General features: G+C 48.2%; 1 protein-coding gene across 2 annotated transcripts in view; it reads left to right on the forward strand.

Moving 5' to 3' along the window:
- Window positions 1-10,458, forward strand: part of LOC110558545 (cytochrome P450 1A1) — a 40,254-nt gene extending 29,796 nt beyond the window's left edge. Inside the window, exons 1-7 of one of the 2 annotated variants that reach the window (XM_060374649.1) lie at window positions 4,492-4,804; window positions 7,136-7,993; window positions 8,473-8,599; window positions 8,686-8,775; window positions 8,869-8,992; window positions 9,141-9,227; window positions 9,371-10,458. In XM_060374649.1, the coding sequence (XP_060230632.1) occupies window positions 7,157-7,993; window positions 8,473-8,599; window positions 8,686-8,775; window positions 8,869-8,992; window positions 9,141-9,227; window positions 9,371-9,674 (1,569 nt within the window). In that variant the 5' untranslated portion in view covers window positions 4,492-4,804; window positions 7,136-7,156 and the 3' untranslated portion in view covers window positions 9,675-10,458. Of the gene's footprint in view, window positions 1-4,491; window positions 4,805-7,135; window positions 7,994-8,472; window positions 8,600-8,685; window positions 8,776-8,868; window positions 8,993-9,140; window positions 9,228-9,370 lie in introns of those variants that run through there. The other variant, XM_060374653.1, reaches the window with a different exon arrangement.
- The last annotated feature ends 5,060 nt before the right edge of the window (window positions 10,459-15,518 follow it).

Below are 15,518 nucleotides of genomic sequence, written 5' to 3' on the forward strand. Positions count from 1 at the left end.
ATAGACACAGGTTACCATACCCTCCTCTCTCTGTAGCTTTCTTTAAAAAATGAGCCCCCAGATAAGCAGTATAACAGTCCCTGACGAGAGAAAAACCTCTTTTTATCCTAGCAGTTCCAACAAAACCCCCACAGGATTCTCATTGGCCTAGCCTGGGGTAGGGTCATCCTCACCAAAGTTAACAGCTGAGAGTAGGGATCCAGCAGTCCCCAAGGGAGAGTTGGTGTAGAATTGGAAGTAGAAAGGAAACTAAATACTGAACTACACAACCCTCAGAAGACCATGTAACTCAGTGCAGGCTCTTCCTCCCTCCCCCACCAGTCTAGAATCTTTTAAGAATAAAAGAGGACGCTTTAAATATTTATGTCGGGACAACAAGTGTATTTGTTGCTTTTCTTGTTGGCGAGGGCAAAGTTCCTGCCAAGAGCAGTTTGAGGGAAGGTTTTCCCTTGGCTCGGTTGTGGTGGGGAGTGGCAGGAGGAGCACAGGCCGCAAGCTACACTGCACCTGCAGTCGGGAAGCAGGCAGAGGAATGCTGCTCCCGCATTTCTCCTTTGTGTTGATCCTGGACCCTAACCCAGCAGACGGTGCCATCCACTTTGAAAGCTAAACCTCTTTGGAAATACTTTTACAGAAACACTCAGAGGTACATTTCCATAGTGATTCTGCATTCAGAGAAGTTGCAATCAGCCTGGCCATTACAGCAGGATCAGAGCAAGACTGTAGGAAGGTAACATTACTTTAACTGCAGCAGACAAAAGCCGGCTAGTGGAGGCCTGGGCCAGTTGAGCCCTGGTCCCTACCAATTGAATGTGTCTGCTCTCTGGGCACAGCAAGGGGAAGATACTCAAGGTTCATACCTTGGCTACACTAGAGGATGACCAGTGGGTGGAATGAGGACATATTGAAAGACAAGTCTCACTTTTGCACATCAACCCAAACTCTGCTCTTCCCGTACTTCTCCCCCCCAACCTTGCACTGCCATGTTTACAGTGTTCATACTGTGCCTCCCGCCCACGTCAGCAAACTCTCCTAGCTCCTCAAATTTATTCGAAGCTCCCCAGAGTCCTGTGTCATTTGCCTCAGCCTGCTCAGGTTTCTGTAGCATCTCTGGCCTCCACTTGGGCTTTCTTTGGGGGTGTGGCTCCTGTTTTCCCTTCTGGAAAAGGGATTTTGGTAGGGTCTTGTTTGTTTCCTGGCTTCCACTACCTAGCCCTCAGCAGTACTGACCCAAAGGCCTCAGCTGTTGTCTCTGCCAGGTTGACTGCCTCCCTCCAACACAGAGCCCTCTCCCCTCCCAAAGTGCTCCTGGTATCAGTCACTCTGGAAGCCAAGGAGCTTCTCACGCAAACGCTTATAAACTTTGACCTCAGATTGAGTGTTTAGCCCAAGGCCTCCAAACTTTCTGCCTGTCAAATAGCAGCAGATTATGAAGCCCATTCCTTCCATTGTGGAGCTTCCTCAGATGAGTCTTGGTGATAGTGAGTGAAAGGTCCCCAAGACCCTAGTGCACAGGGGCTGGGGAGGTGAAGGCTTTGGCTTAGAGCCCTAGCTTGTCACCCTGGGGCTTCCCTTAGCAGGAAGAGCTATTGCCTGGAAGCAAGATGCCAGTCTTAGGCTCTGATTTCATCTGCCACCAGCTCACTGGGCTTTTTCTTTCTGGCATTAGTCTCTCCAGCTGAGAAGTAAGAGAGGAACTGGCTTTATTAACTAATAAAGTATTTGGAGTCAAGAGCCTGGTAGAGAACATGAGCAAAGCAGTGGGACTTCCTGAATTCCTGGCTGTAAGCCCCAAAATGAGATCCTCCAGCCATTAGGAGCTTCCATGGCCCTCTAGAGCCTTAGTGTTCGTGGGGACAATGGAGTAGGAAGAAGAGGGTGATTGTGGAGCAGCTGAGAGGTCTACAAGTGTTTTGCTCCCACTTCCTGGCCAGGATTTATTTCTACACAAGCTCTTTCAATTCTGTGGTTCTTGCTCCAAAGTGGGTACCATAAAGGCTGAGTCGGAGACACAGTGACTGGAATGATGACTGTAGAGAGACCAAGAAGGACCACCTTACCGCCTATGTGTCCTGCTTCTTCTGTTACTCAGTTTCTCTCTCTTTCTCTCTATCTCCCCGTTCCCCTTCACTCTTGCTGTATCTGCTGTGTAATCCTGGCTGGTCCACTGTTATTATGTAGCTCAGGCTGATCTTGAACTTATGAAGATCCTCTTGCTTCATTTTAGCAAGTTATTAGAATTATAGTTATATAGCACTATGCCTAATACTTGTTGCCTAATTTTTATCATTACATGATTGGGGAGCAATAGTACTGTTGCCATGAGCCCTACTTATAATGGAGTTTTGGCATTCATTTCTACCTCACAAGCACTTGTATATCTGATTAACTTTCCATATGCAGCTCTTCTGCATTGGGGTATAGAGGAAGAAGAGACAGATAGAATGAAGGTCACAGCCACAGGGTTAGAAGTGAGAATGGCTGTGAAGAAGTGCTAGAACCTACAGCAGGTGAAATCTAGCCTGCTGTGGGAAGGATACAGGAAGACCTTCAGGGAAAAAAGGCCATGTTTCACGAAAGACTCAAAGCTTGGGACTACTAGAAGCCTAGATGGGCAGACTGGGTAGATTCTGCGAGAGACTCTAATTTCTATCTTCAGGTGCTCAAGGGATGTCAGCAAAAGTGGTGACAGAAAGGTTTGCACAATTCTGGGAGACATAGTGGGGAAAAAGGAGTTGAAAGAGTCAAAAAGCAAAAGGGAATCCATTCTCTAGGGAGCAATGATAAGGGCCTGGATGAGAGTATGGCCGTGGAGCTACCCAGATGTCAAAATGGCCAGAGAAGTGTTCTTGCCTTTCAGTCTGTTTCCAGCACAGGAGCCTGAGTGATCTTGCTCAGGTCACACCACACCCACACTGCAGACTCTCCTCCTCCTTGGTGGGGTGCTTCTTGAGGAGGTGCAAGTGTCGAGGGACCCCCCTCCTTCCCACAGCCTCTACACACAACCAGTAGCTCTAGGAACACTGTCTTTGAGGTGGGCTCTCTATGCGACGCGTTCTCCAGGGAGATACCTGGGAGGCTTCATTCTTCATTCGCAGAGAGCCACCTCATCATTTAATCTTTCTGCTGCCCTTTTTGTACTAGGCCACCTGTGTCTTGCTGCGTATCATCTGTTTCCCCCCAGCAGAGGGTAAGCGCTGTCAAAGGAGCATTGTTAGTTTTGTTCACCTCTGTACCAATCACCAGCGCATAGTAGGCACTTGGTGAATATTTGGGCAATGCATAAGGGTGGCCTGTGACTAGAGCGGGAGGGGAGGGGGTGGATGAGTTTTTTTTGTTTTTTGTTTTTCCCCCTGGCCTTGGTCACAGAGCAATGGCAGTGTTATTTCTTGTCTTGGTTGCTCACAGGGGAGGGCAGGTGAAGATGTTATTTAGGGACAGGTTGAGTTGAGTTAGTTGCTCTCCTTAGACTAATTTTATTTTGGGAGCCGTCTTCAGAGCTAGAGAGCACCTGCAAAAGAGCCAGCTAGGCGTGCCGGGTGGTGCTGCGTGTCCTGCCACTAAAAATGTGAACACACGCTGTCAGGCCTTTGCTCTCAGGCAGAAGCCGAGCGTCGCACGCAAGCCTGGCCCTTTGCACCGCCTGTGCTGTCTAGTCGCGCCCTAGCAAAGCTTAGACTACTTCTATCTCTAAAACCTCACCCCAACGCCCCATGAGAGACTGGCCCTTTAAGAGCCTCACCCATGCTCCCCTCCCCCAGCTAGCGTGACAGCACTGGGACCCGCGCCCGGCTGTGAGCTGGGTAGCTGGGTGGCTGCGAGGGCCTCCAGGCCTTCTCACGCAACTCCCGGGCACCTCGCCCCCAGCCAGGTGGGGCGGGGACAAGCAGACTGACCTCTGCCCCCGGAGGATGGAGCAGGTTCACACACGCTAGCCCCAGGAGCCTGCGTGCATGCCAAGCATCCCCTTTGGTGGCCCCTGACCCCCTCTCGCTGTCTCCCGTGGATTCTCCCTCCAGCCTTTCCTACACCATCCGCAGCTAGCTCCGTAGCTACCCGCAGCCTGACTTCTCTACGTTGCCTGCTTCAGTATGCAAAAACACTCCCGGGAGCCTAGAGGGAGCTACAGAGGGACCTGCCAGGCTTGTAGCTTGCCTAAGATGACCCTAGAGTGCGACCTGCAAGCTTGCCATCCACCCCCACCAATCTATGGGGAATAGAGTCAGTCCAATGGCGCCACTGGCCTTCCTGTCCGTGACCTCGGGACTGGGGTCGCGGCGCTTCTCACGCGAGCTCAGACTTAGTAACCCAGGGAAGGAAAGTCACCACCCAACTGCTCTCCCTCTACCAGCCTTTCCTGGCACCCATTGGCTTGTAATGTGCCACAGGATCTTACACACCCAATGTTGGGGGGGGGGCAAGATAGTGGAAAGGATGGTGGATGGGATTCCCCCAATACTTTAAAGGCTTCTCCAGAAATTTCCCTCAACCCCTCTCTCAGGATTCTGTGCTGTCCGTGGAGCACCTTGAAAGTGGGGGTGACCCCAGCCTTCACTTTTTTATGTGCCCACACCTACATCAGGTGTCCCCATATTGCTTTTTTGCCTACCTCATCCCCCTCCTGCCTAGAGCACACCCTAAGGCCGGCTCGGGGGAAAGAGGCGTGGCCACACACACAGACTCCTATAAAGGTGGTATGCCTCCACCCTGATCCTGAAGGTGGTAGTTCCCTGGAGCCTTCCCTGATCCTCCAAGGGGGACCCCAAAGAGCACTCTTCAGTTCAGCACCTCCTCACAGCCAAAGGTGAGTGCTGGGGGGCTCCTGGTTTGCTCCTCCTTCCCAAGAAAAGGAACATTTTGGTGAGGAGGTACTGGATAGCTCCTCCAAAATAGGAGACTAAGAGTATTTTGTTGTTGTTGTTGTTGTGTGTTTTGTTGGTTTTTGTTGTTGTTGTGATCAGGCAAACTCTTTAAGGGAGAAACTGAGGCCAGAGGAATGAGAGGACTGTCTAGTAGTTAGTATCAGATCTTTAGATAGAAACGAGATACCCTTCCACTTTCAGATCAGCTCTCACTGACCTCCCCCCCCCCCCCCCCCGGGCTTCCCTATTCCCACACTTTCAGCCCGTTCCTCAGGACTGCCAATGGGAGAGAAAGCTCCTCTCTGGTCAGATAGGGTAGATAACAGAGATAACTCAGCTTTTCTAGCCATACTCTGTCTTATTTTAAAACTACCCCTACCCCAAAAGGTAGCATGTTAGAACTGAGAGTTCCTGGCCTGGGCAGGAGAGACTGCCCTCAGCAGGAGCCTTGCCACTACCTATTACCCAGGGGTTCCCTCTCCCACTGGCTGTCTCTTCCATCCTTGCTGGGACACCATCAGCTTGAGAGACTGCTAGCTGCAGGGAACTGGAAACACCAGTTGCCTTTCCCTTGGCTCCTCTATCTTATAAAGACTAGAGGTCTTTAGGGACACCAGTTATGTTGAAGGAGAAGCCATGGCACACACAGGCTGGCAGTATTCCTACCTCACTGAGCAAAATGAGTCTCTGGTGTGCTGCAATTCGGCTCCTCCAGGAAGCCCCTCTCATTTCAAGCTGGCTATAGTATTTGAGGTAGGAATTGTACATCTTTTCTTATGTGGTTCAGATCTTTTCTTCCTAGGATCTGTATCTGGAGGATGCAGATGTTTGTTTGTTTTATTGATACAGGGTTTCTCCGTGTAGCCCTGGCTGTCCTGGAACTCACTCTGTAGACCAGGCTGGCCTCAAACTCAGAGATCCATCTGCCTCTGCCTCCCAAGTGCTGCGATTAAAGGCATGTGCCACCACCTCCCTGCTGAACTGGGCAATCTTGTCTTACCCTCTCTCCTTGATGCGTAATTGAAGCCTCAAAGTTAAAATGACTTGTCCAAGACTATCTGGACTGTTCTTCTTGGCAAAGTGACTCTCCTGACTGGGCAGAACCTTGGAACAGTCTGTAAATTTGCATGCCTTTTCTAGAACAAGCCTAAAGACAACCTTTCCTCTTAATTTTTGTTAAGTTCAAATCCATTCCTGGTTTTCCTAATTCCAGTTAGTGGTTTTCTTATAGCCCTAGCCTGATTCCTTTTAATTTTGCTTTCTTATGACCAGCAAAAGAGTGGGGGAGGCCCAGCCTATTCATTCATGAGAACTGAGCACAACAGAAAGCTTGGCCTGGAACACTGTTGCTCAGAGCTACAGCTGCTCTTCCTCTGCTTTTAAAGTGTGGCTCAGCTGAGCTCAGGAGTTTTCCTATACCTTCTCCCATTCTTGTCCTCTGCTGGGGTTTTGTGGGGTTTTTTAGATCCTGAGGTGAACAGAACAGTAAAGAACTGTGAACTCAGATTCTTTGAATTCCAAAGGGAGACAGCCGCCAAAGCAGCTATGCATTCCACGGAACTTTCCCTGAGAGCTCTGACTCCTGGCTCTGTCACTATGGCTGGGTGGCTCTGGGCAAGTCAATGCCCCATTTGAAGGTTGATTTCCCTGCTGCTAGAGTATGAAACGAGGCCGGAGGAACAAACGATCTCTAATTTCCTGATAGGGTGGCTTCCCCAAGGTGACGGGTAGGATCCAAGGAGAACTTTTTGGGTGACGTGTTAGCTGTGCATTTATTGGAATGCATTAGGTAGAATGCAGTAGTAGTTACGAGAGGTTTTCTAGAAGTGGATCACAGGGGTGTAGCTTTCCCAGATCTGCAGCTTTGAGAATGTTACGTATCCTCTCTGAATCTTACTGCAGCCTTCCTCAGAGGCTTATGGCTAAGACTGAATAAAAAATGACTCTGTGTGTGTGTGAGAGAGAAAGAGAGAGAGCATGTGTGTGTAGAAGATGATCAAAATATATTGTATGAAAACAAAACAAAACCACACTGAGGCTTCTCCAGAAGAGACGACAGTCTACCTGACCTCAGCCTTTCTGTGTGTGGAGGAAAAAGTACTGTGGAATTTTGGGCACACAGTGGCAGCTCAACAATCTCTGTCCTCCCTCTGTACCCAGTGAAGATCTCCGGTGGAAGGCTTTTCCTTTGTCCAACCAGCATGGTGACACATTAGCATATTTATCCCTCACCCTCAGTCTGATGGTCTGCCTTTTCTTTCTTCTTGCCTCAGCTCTCAGCAGCCACCTGGATCATGCCTTCTATGTATGGGCTCCCAGCCTTCATGTCCGCCACAGAGCTGCTCCTGGCCGTCACCATATTCTGCCTCGGATTCTGGGTGGTCAGAGTGTCAAGAACCCGGGTCCCCAAAGGTCTGAAGAGCCCACCCGGACCCTGGGGCTGGCCCTTCATTGGGAACATATTGACCCTGGGGAAGAACCCACACCTGTCACTGACAAAACTGAGCAAACAGTATGGGGATGTACTGCAGATCCACATTGGCTCCACACCTGTGGTGGTGCTGAGCGGCCTCCACACCATCCGGCAGGCCCTGGTGCGGCAGGGGGATGACTTCAAGGGCCGGCCAGACCTCTACAGTTTTAATTTCATCAGTAATGGCCAGAGCCTGACCTTCAATCCAGACTCTGGACCAGTGTGGGCTGCCCGTCGGCGCCTGGCCCAGAACGCCCTGAAGAGTTTCTCCATAGCCTCAGACCCGACATCAGCATCCTCTTGTTACTTGGAGGAGCACGTGAGCAAAGAGGCTGAATATCTAATCAGCAAGTTTCAGAAGCTGATGGCCGAGGTTGGCCACTTTGATCCTTACAAATATTTGGTAGTGTCAGTGGCCAATGTCATCTGTGCCATGTGCTTTAGCCAACGTTATGACCATGACAACCAAGAGCTGCTGAGCATAATCAATCTGAGCAATGAGTTTGGGGAGGTCACTGGCTCTGGATACCCTGCTGACTTCATCCCTGTCCTTCGCTACCTGCCTAACTCCTCTCTGGATGTCTTCAAGGACTTGAATAAGAATTTCTACAGCTTCGTAAAGAAGTTAATCAAGGAGCATTACAGGACATTTGAGAAGGTAGAGGCTGGGAGAAGCAGGTGGTGGTAGGAAGCAGGCAGGGTCCAGGGCCAGAACATCACAGGCAAGCTTGGAGCCAGTAGCAGAGTGCGCTCCGTCCTCAGCAGGTCAATAGAATTTTCTTGGCTGGTCCTTCTGTGCATCCATAAGACAAGAGCCACTGAATAGGAGGAGCCCTGGGCTAGTTCTTGCTGGACCAGGAAGAGTTAAAGAACCTGTGTCCTGGTCTCATGCTGGAAAAACAGGTAAAGAAAGCATCTAATTACTAGTAGTGTCAGGCTCTATGCCTCCAGGGTCTCTTGAGTTGGGCCATCAGTTCTCTAAGGTTGGAAAGAGACTTGGAGAGGCAAAGCAAAACTGGGACAGCAGCTCAGGTCACCTCTTGAACATAGGTGTTGATGACAGTGAGGGGCCAGGCCTAGATGGAGAGGTAGGTCTGGATTTGGGATATTCTCACCTTGTGCTCCCTCGTCTCCCAGGGCCACATCCGGGATGTCACAGACAGCCTCATTGAGCACTGTCAAGACAAGACGCTGGACGAGAATGCCAATGTGCAGCTGTCAGACGATAAGATCATCGCGATTGTTTTTGACCTCTTTGGAGCTGGTATGTGCACTTCAGTGTATCGTGTCTTTGCTTAGGTGCCCCTACCTGCCACATGCCGACTTCTCCCTCTCTTCCCTCCTGTTCAGGGTTTGACACAGTCACAACTGCTATCTCTTGGAGCCTCATGTACCTGGTGACAAACCCTAGGGTACAGAGAAAAATTCAGGAGGAACTAGGTAGGTGGTGGCTCCTTTCCAAGGACTCTAAGTGGGAGACCCTGATAAAGTCTGGGCAATATCTTACTCCTTTGGCACCCGTGTATTCTATAGACACAGTGATTGGCAGGGATCGGCTGCCTCGGCTTTCCGACAGACCTCAGCTGCCCTATTTGGAGGCCTTCATCCTAGAGACCTTCCGACACTCATCCTTCGTCCCCTTCACCATCCCCCACAGGTCAGTCCATAGATCCATTGATATTTGATACTAGGCCTTAGTTTAGTATACATAGCCCATTAGGATTCATAGGAAGGACATGGCATGGGAGTGGGGGTGGTGGACTTTCCTATGGCCCTGATCCTGACTGAGCTTCCTCTTTCCCCAGCACCACAAGAGATACCAGTCTGTGTGGTTTCTATATTCCCAAGGGGCGCTGTGTCTTTGTGAACCAGTGGCAGGTTAACCATGACCAGTAAGTTGACGGGGAAGTGGAAACTCCTGAGTGAGCTGGTCCATCCTCTCCTGGGCTTAGACCCTCTTGTCCCTGGGGAATTGACCTACTTGATGTTTATAAGCCCTTGATCAGGTACTTCAACTGTCTCCCTCTACTTACAGGGAGCTGTGGGGTGACCCAAACGAGTTCCGGCCTGAAAGGTTTCTCACCTCCAGTGGCACTCTGGACAAGGTCCTGAGTGAGAAGATCATGCTCTTTGGTTTGGGTAAGCGGAAGTGCATCGGGGAGACCATTGGCCGGTGGGAGGTCTTTCTCTTCCTGGCGATCTTGTTGCAGCAAATAGAATTCCGAGTGTTGCCGGGTGAGAAGGTGGATATGACCCCTATCTATGGACTGACTTTAAAGTATGCCCGCTGTGAGCACTTCCAAGTGAAGATGCGCTCTTCTGAGCCTCAGCATCTCTAAGCTCAGACTGCCCTGTATGTCACCAGACCAGCGGGCTGTTTCCCGGATTTAACCCCAGCCAGAAGCACAGATTCTGGGGAATTGTGCCTGCCTCCTACTTTGGACTTGCTTCTCTGTATGCTCAAGACAGACCGGGCACAGCAGAGGCCCACAGGAACTTTGGAACCTTCCCACGTTCGGGAACAACTAGGAAGCCTTACAGTGTTAAGAGGTACATGGGCCTCAGAAAACCCCTGAAGAGCTAGCTCTCTGGATGCTCCAGGGACTGGCTGGTTTGAGAAAAACTTTAAAGCAGGTCATGCCAGGATCTGTCTGGTTTCTTTGACAACTGGGAGCTGCCCAGAATAGAGGGAGAAGACAGCTCAAAATACTGGCACAGAGGTGTGATTGCTATTAGTTAAGGCTAAGCAGCCTGCCTGCGTGGGTTTATGACACTTCATGTGGGGCTCACCTTTGTTTGCCCTCCACAGGAACAGGGCAGGGTGCCCTGTTCTTGCAAAGCCTCTATTCTTGTTCAGGAAGAGCTGGGACTTGGTGTCTAGAAAGACCCAAGAACAGAGGGACCGAATCTCTGGGCGATGGGACCAGGTGTAGAAAAAAGGGATGACACTTTTGAGACAGTGTCTTTTGTAGCCCAGGCTGCCTCTGAACTTGGTATGTAGCAAGGATGGCTTTGGGCTCCTTATTTTGTTCTGCTGTTGCCACCCTACCAAGTGCCAGGACAGTCATGGGCCACTGCTCCTGGTCTTCTTCTTTATTGTATAAAATGTTCTACACAAAGAAACCCTGTCTCTCCTTGTGGAGTTCCTGTCCTCTCCAGAGCTTACCATTTCCCACTTCTTACGTAAGATTCCATGTAGAGCAACAGAACCAGAAAATTTGAACACAGGGGTCTTCCCAGAGACTCATACTCCAACCAAGTACCATGCATGGAGATCACCTAGAACCCCTGCACAGATGTAGCCCATGGCAGTTCAGTGTCCAAGTGGGTTACATAGTAATGGGAAGAGGGACTGCCTCTGACATAAACTGATTGGCCTGCTCTTTGATCACCTCCCCTGAGGGGAGAGCAGCCTTACCAGGCCACAGAAGATGACAATGCAGCCACTCTTGATGAGATCTGATAGACTAAGATCAGAAGGAAGGAGAGGAGGACCTCCCCTATCAGTGGACTTGGGGAGGGGCATGCGTGAAGAAGGGGGAGGGAGAGTGGGAGCAGGAGGGGAGGAGGGAGAGGCTTATGGGGGGATACAAAGTGAATAAAGTGTAATTAATAAAAGTTAAAAAAAAAAGATCTGTAAAGAAAACCACTTTTGGCAGAGTAAACAGTATTACAGTCCCCCCCACCCCGCAAAGAAACCCTGTCTCAAAAAACAAACAAAACCAAGTTTGTACATAGACCTTTTAATTCTATTCTGTATTTTGCTTATGCATTTGTATTAGTCAGACCTTAAGAGCTTTAGATCAATATGTTTAATACAACAGAGAAAACTCTAACTCAAGTATCCAGAAATACATAGGAGAAACCTACCTAAGCTAAATAAAAAGCTTACCTGGAAGTGCTACACATGGAGAGGTTTTGAACCTCAAGTTAGCCTACATTCTAACCTTGAGCTCAACTTTCTGCTGTGTCCCTGTGGGGAGACAGAGGTGGCAGCGGAGAGGGGACATGGCAACTCGCAGGCAGGTTGTTAGTGGCGTCTCCCTCTCTAACTAGCCGCACACTTTGATAGAGAGTGTTCTCTGGGACATTAAACAAAAGACTGCTTTCAGAACCCTCCCCCCGAAAGCTGGTGGAAGGGCCTGATCCGTAGCATATCACCTAATTCAAGGTATTCCGGGCTTGACCAGCCCTGCATAGGGAAATATGGGTTGTAGAACTGGGGATAGGGCTGGGTGTGGGGTGGGTATACTGGAGAAGTTCCTAGGTCTTTGGGGGACACCGAAGCAGAGCCTTCTTTGAAGGATGAGAAACAGTCGCTTAAAAAAAAAAAGAAACTTTTTATTGATTCTTTATGAATTTCACACCATGTACCACAGTCTCACATTTCCCCAGTCCTTCGTATTTGCCCTTGAAACCTCCTCCCCAAAAGAAAATTTAAAAGAAGAAGAAGAAAAAAAAAACTTGTCATGGAAGCTGCAGTGTGTTGCACAGTCCACACTTCTTTACTTGCAAATGTTCATTGCAATGGGTCATTTTGGTCTGGCTTCTGCTGGATCCTCATTGGAACCCTGCTCAGATATCCTGTTGTTGCTCTGTGTCATGGAGATACTGCAGCTTTGGATCTGCAGGACCAGCCCCTTCACATGCTTCAGAAGTTCCCAGGTGAGGGAGATGTTGGGATGGACCAACTCCTGGATCAAGTCCTGGCTCTGGGCCGGGGTAGTAGCTCACTAAACTGGCCAGCCTGCCAGCTCTCCCACACTTACGCCGGTGAGCTCTCTAGCACTGCCCTGGCTAGCTCAGCTATTGCCACAGCCAGCAAGAGGCAGGGGCAGCTCTCCCACTCCTCTGCCTGTGGTGCCAGCTCACCCTAACCTTTGCTACCAGCGTCAGCTCTGCTATGCTCCCCAGATGAGGTGCAGGACCCAAGAGCTGTATCCAGTGAGGGAGGGGGCCAGCTCTCCTGTGTTCACACCTTTGGACCGGCTGGCCTGCACTCTGCCACCATGGTTAGCTCTGCTATGCTGCCCAGGCAATGTGCAGGGCCCACTCTCCTGAACACTGCAGCCAGTGAAGGACAGGGCCAGCTCTCCCAGAGAAGCATTCTCTCGAGTGGCTCACATTTCAATGGAGAAAGCCTCATCCCTCAGAAATGTCAGAGTGGCAGTGTCAGGTAGGGGTGAAGGGCAGACCCACTCAGCCAAAAGCTCCTCTAACATGCTTAGAGGACATGAACCTTGGTTTGCGTCCCTTCCTAGTATCACCCCACTCAACCTCCTTGAACAGCTTGTAGTGGACAGTAATTGCCACGTTCATGCTTTCTGACTGGAGTAGATAGTTTCCATTCACCAAGAGTTTCAGGCCACCATAAAAAGCAAACCAAAGTCAGAGGGAACAATGATGCCCAATTACCCTTCTCATAGTTTATAGGCTCCTCTATATTATAGCATATAATTCAAATTGTTTTTTGTTAAAACAACAAAAAAAACCTCTGGAGCTGGAAATGTAGCTCAGTTGATAGTTGTCTAGCATGCCCAAAGCTCAAGTGTTGTAGTCGGTGATTAATATTTACTAATGATTATCTTTTGGTAAAGCTTGCTGTGATTCCTAACAGCTGTATACCCAAATCACCACACAGACATTGGGTTTATTTAGTTAACCTAGAACACAATGCTGGGTAATAGCTACTCCATCCTAAACCTCCAAGCCCTCATAGTTTCCTAAACATTTAGATTTCCCACATTATACTTGCTTTTTTGTGATATCTTAGGTCCAATCCATCTCTCCATGTAGTTCCAAGATCTCTCCTCCAGCTCTCTCTCCAAGCTCTCCTCGCCCTTTCCCTCCCACTCATTTCCTGCCCTCTAGCTCCTCCCCACTTTCCTGTCCTTTGGCTCCGCCCAGCTCAACATTGTGTCTACTTGCTTTATTTGGAAGTTTACACCAAGTTGAAAAAACCTTTGGGGCTGGAAATGTTAGCTCCGTTGATTAGCTCCGTTGATAGTTGTCCAGCATGCCCAAAGCTTAAGTTCCTATGGTAGCACACACCTGTAATTCTAGCAAGCAGGGGATAAAGACAGGATGGTCAGGGGTTAAAGGTCACTCTTGGGGCTGGAGAGATGGCTCAGCAGTTAAGAGCATTAGTTGCTCTTTCAAAGGTCCTGAGTTCAATTCCCAGCAACCACATGGTGGCTCACAACCATTTATAATGATATCTAGTGCCCTCTTCTGGTGTGCAGGTGTACATGCAGGCAGAACACTGTATATATAAAAAAAAACAAATAAATCTTTAACTGCTTTTGCAGAGGTCCTGAGTTCCCAGAAACCACATGGTGGTTCACAATCATCTATAATGAGATCTGGTGCCCTCTTTTGGCGTGCAGGTGTACATGCAGATAGAACACTGTATACATAATAAACAAATAAATATTTTTTAAAAAGGTCACTCTCTGCTATAGAAAGTTTGCAGCCAGTCTGGAATATGTGAGAACCTGTCTTGGAAACAACAAGAAAATTTGTATTATATGCTATAATATAGAGGAGCCTATAAACTATGCAGAATAGGAAAATTAATAGAGCCAGAAATCAGGTTAGTGATTATCAGGTAACACAGGGCAAAGGGAATTGGCAGGTGTAGGGTTTCTTCTAAAGATAGAGAAGGGATTCTAAAAGCAGGAGTGATGCTTGTATAACTTTGTGTACACTAAAAAGAACAACAACAAAACAAACAGCAGCTAGGCAGTGAGGCCTAGAGGCTCAGCAGTTAAGAATTCTTGGTTTTCCTCCAGAGGATCCAAGTTCCATGACCAGCACCCTGTCATGCTGGGTAATAGCTACTCCATCCTAAATCTCCAAGCCCTCATAGTTTCCTAAACATTTAGATTTCCCACATTATACTTGCTTTTTTGTGATATCTTAGGTCCAATCCATCTCTCCACGTGGGCAGCTCACAATTGCCTGTAACTCCACATACTCTCTTCTGGCATCCAAGGACACTCCCACCTACCCTCAAATTGTGTGTATACCACCCTCCCCCAAATACCCACATACCCCCAAAAGTAAATCTTCATAAAAAAACCACAATGAATTATACAGGTTAAAATGGTAAGGAAAATACCATTTTAAAACTAATAAATCTGGGCAGTATTTATAAAACAATTTATGAGCCAGGCAGTGGTAGCGCACATCTTTAAACCCAGAACTCAGGATGGTGAGGCAGCAGATGTCTGAGTTCAAGGCCAGCTTGGTCTACAGAGTGAGTTCCAGTTCAGCCAGCACTACACAGTGAAAACCTGTTTCAAAATAAAACAAAAATCCCAAACAAACAAACAAACAAAACATACACACACTATACACAACAAGACAAAAACAATTTATGCAACTGTTCTCAGACTTTGCCTTGATGATGGTGACATTACTTTTGCTCATTACAGTATAATGAAGGATAAATGAGTAATAATGGTGTTCAAATTCATCATCCCCTATATCTTGAGGAGTTAGGGGTTTAGAGTATAGAAAAAAGAAGAAACTGTTGTAACATAGAAGCAGATAATCTTAACGGATATGATGCATTTCTATCTACCTGTCTCTCAACTTCCTAGATCTGTTTGTTTGTTTTTAGAGACAGGGTCTCAATTTGTAGTCCAGACTGACCTCCGACTCTTGAGCTTCACGTCTGAGCCTCCTGAGTGCTGGGATTTGTAGGCATGTACCATCATGCCTGGCTAAGATCCTAAAACTTAGAAGCAGGAGCCAGCTCACAGAAATGAACATTCTCACTTTCTAATGCCTAGATTGAGATCCAGGGCTTCTTAGGAAAACAATTGCCCACAAATCTGGGACAGAGGATGTATTAATGAAAGACAAGCCTGGTGCATTTGGTCATGACAGATGGTAAAGATGCTACAAAGATTCCAGGAATGGAATAAGCCACTCTGGACAATCTTGAACAGGTTTTAACTTCTGAATATAGGACAGTTTAATTATTGATAATAATTTTTACTTGGTATGGTGACATTCCCTTTTAATTTCAGAACTCAAGAAGGATTGCTTTGCGTTTGAATCTAGCTAGGGCTACATAGCAAGACACTGACTCAAAAATTTTCCCATAAATTAAAACCTTTCAACTGTGTTTGAGCACATAAGCTTATACAAATTTCTATTTTTTTAGATTTATTTTA

Source organism: Meriones unguiculatus, chromosome 1 (assembly GCF_030254825.1).
Source record: "Meriones unguiculatus strain TT.TT164.6M chromosome 1, Bangor_MerUng_6.1, whole genome shotgun sequence".
Classification (NCBI taxonomy): domain Eukaryota; kingdom Metazoa; phylum Chordata; class Mammalia; order Rodentia; family Muridae; genus Meriones; species Meriones unguiculatus.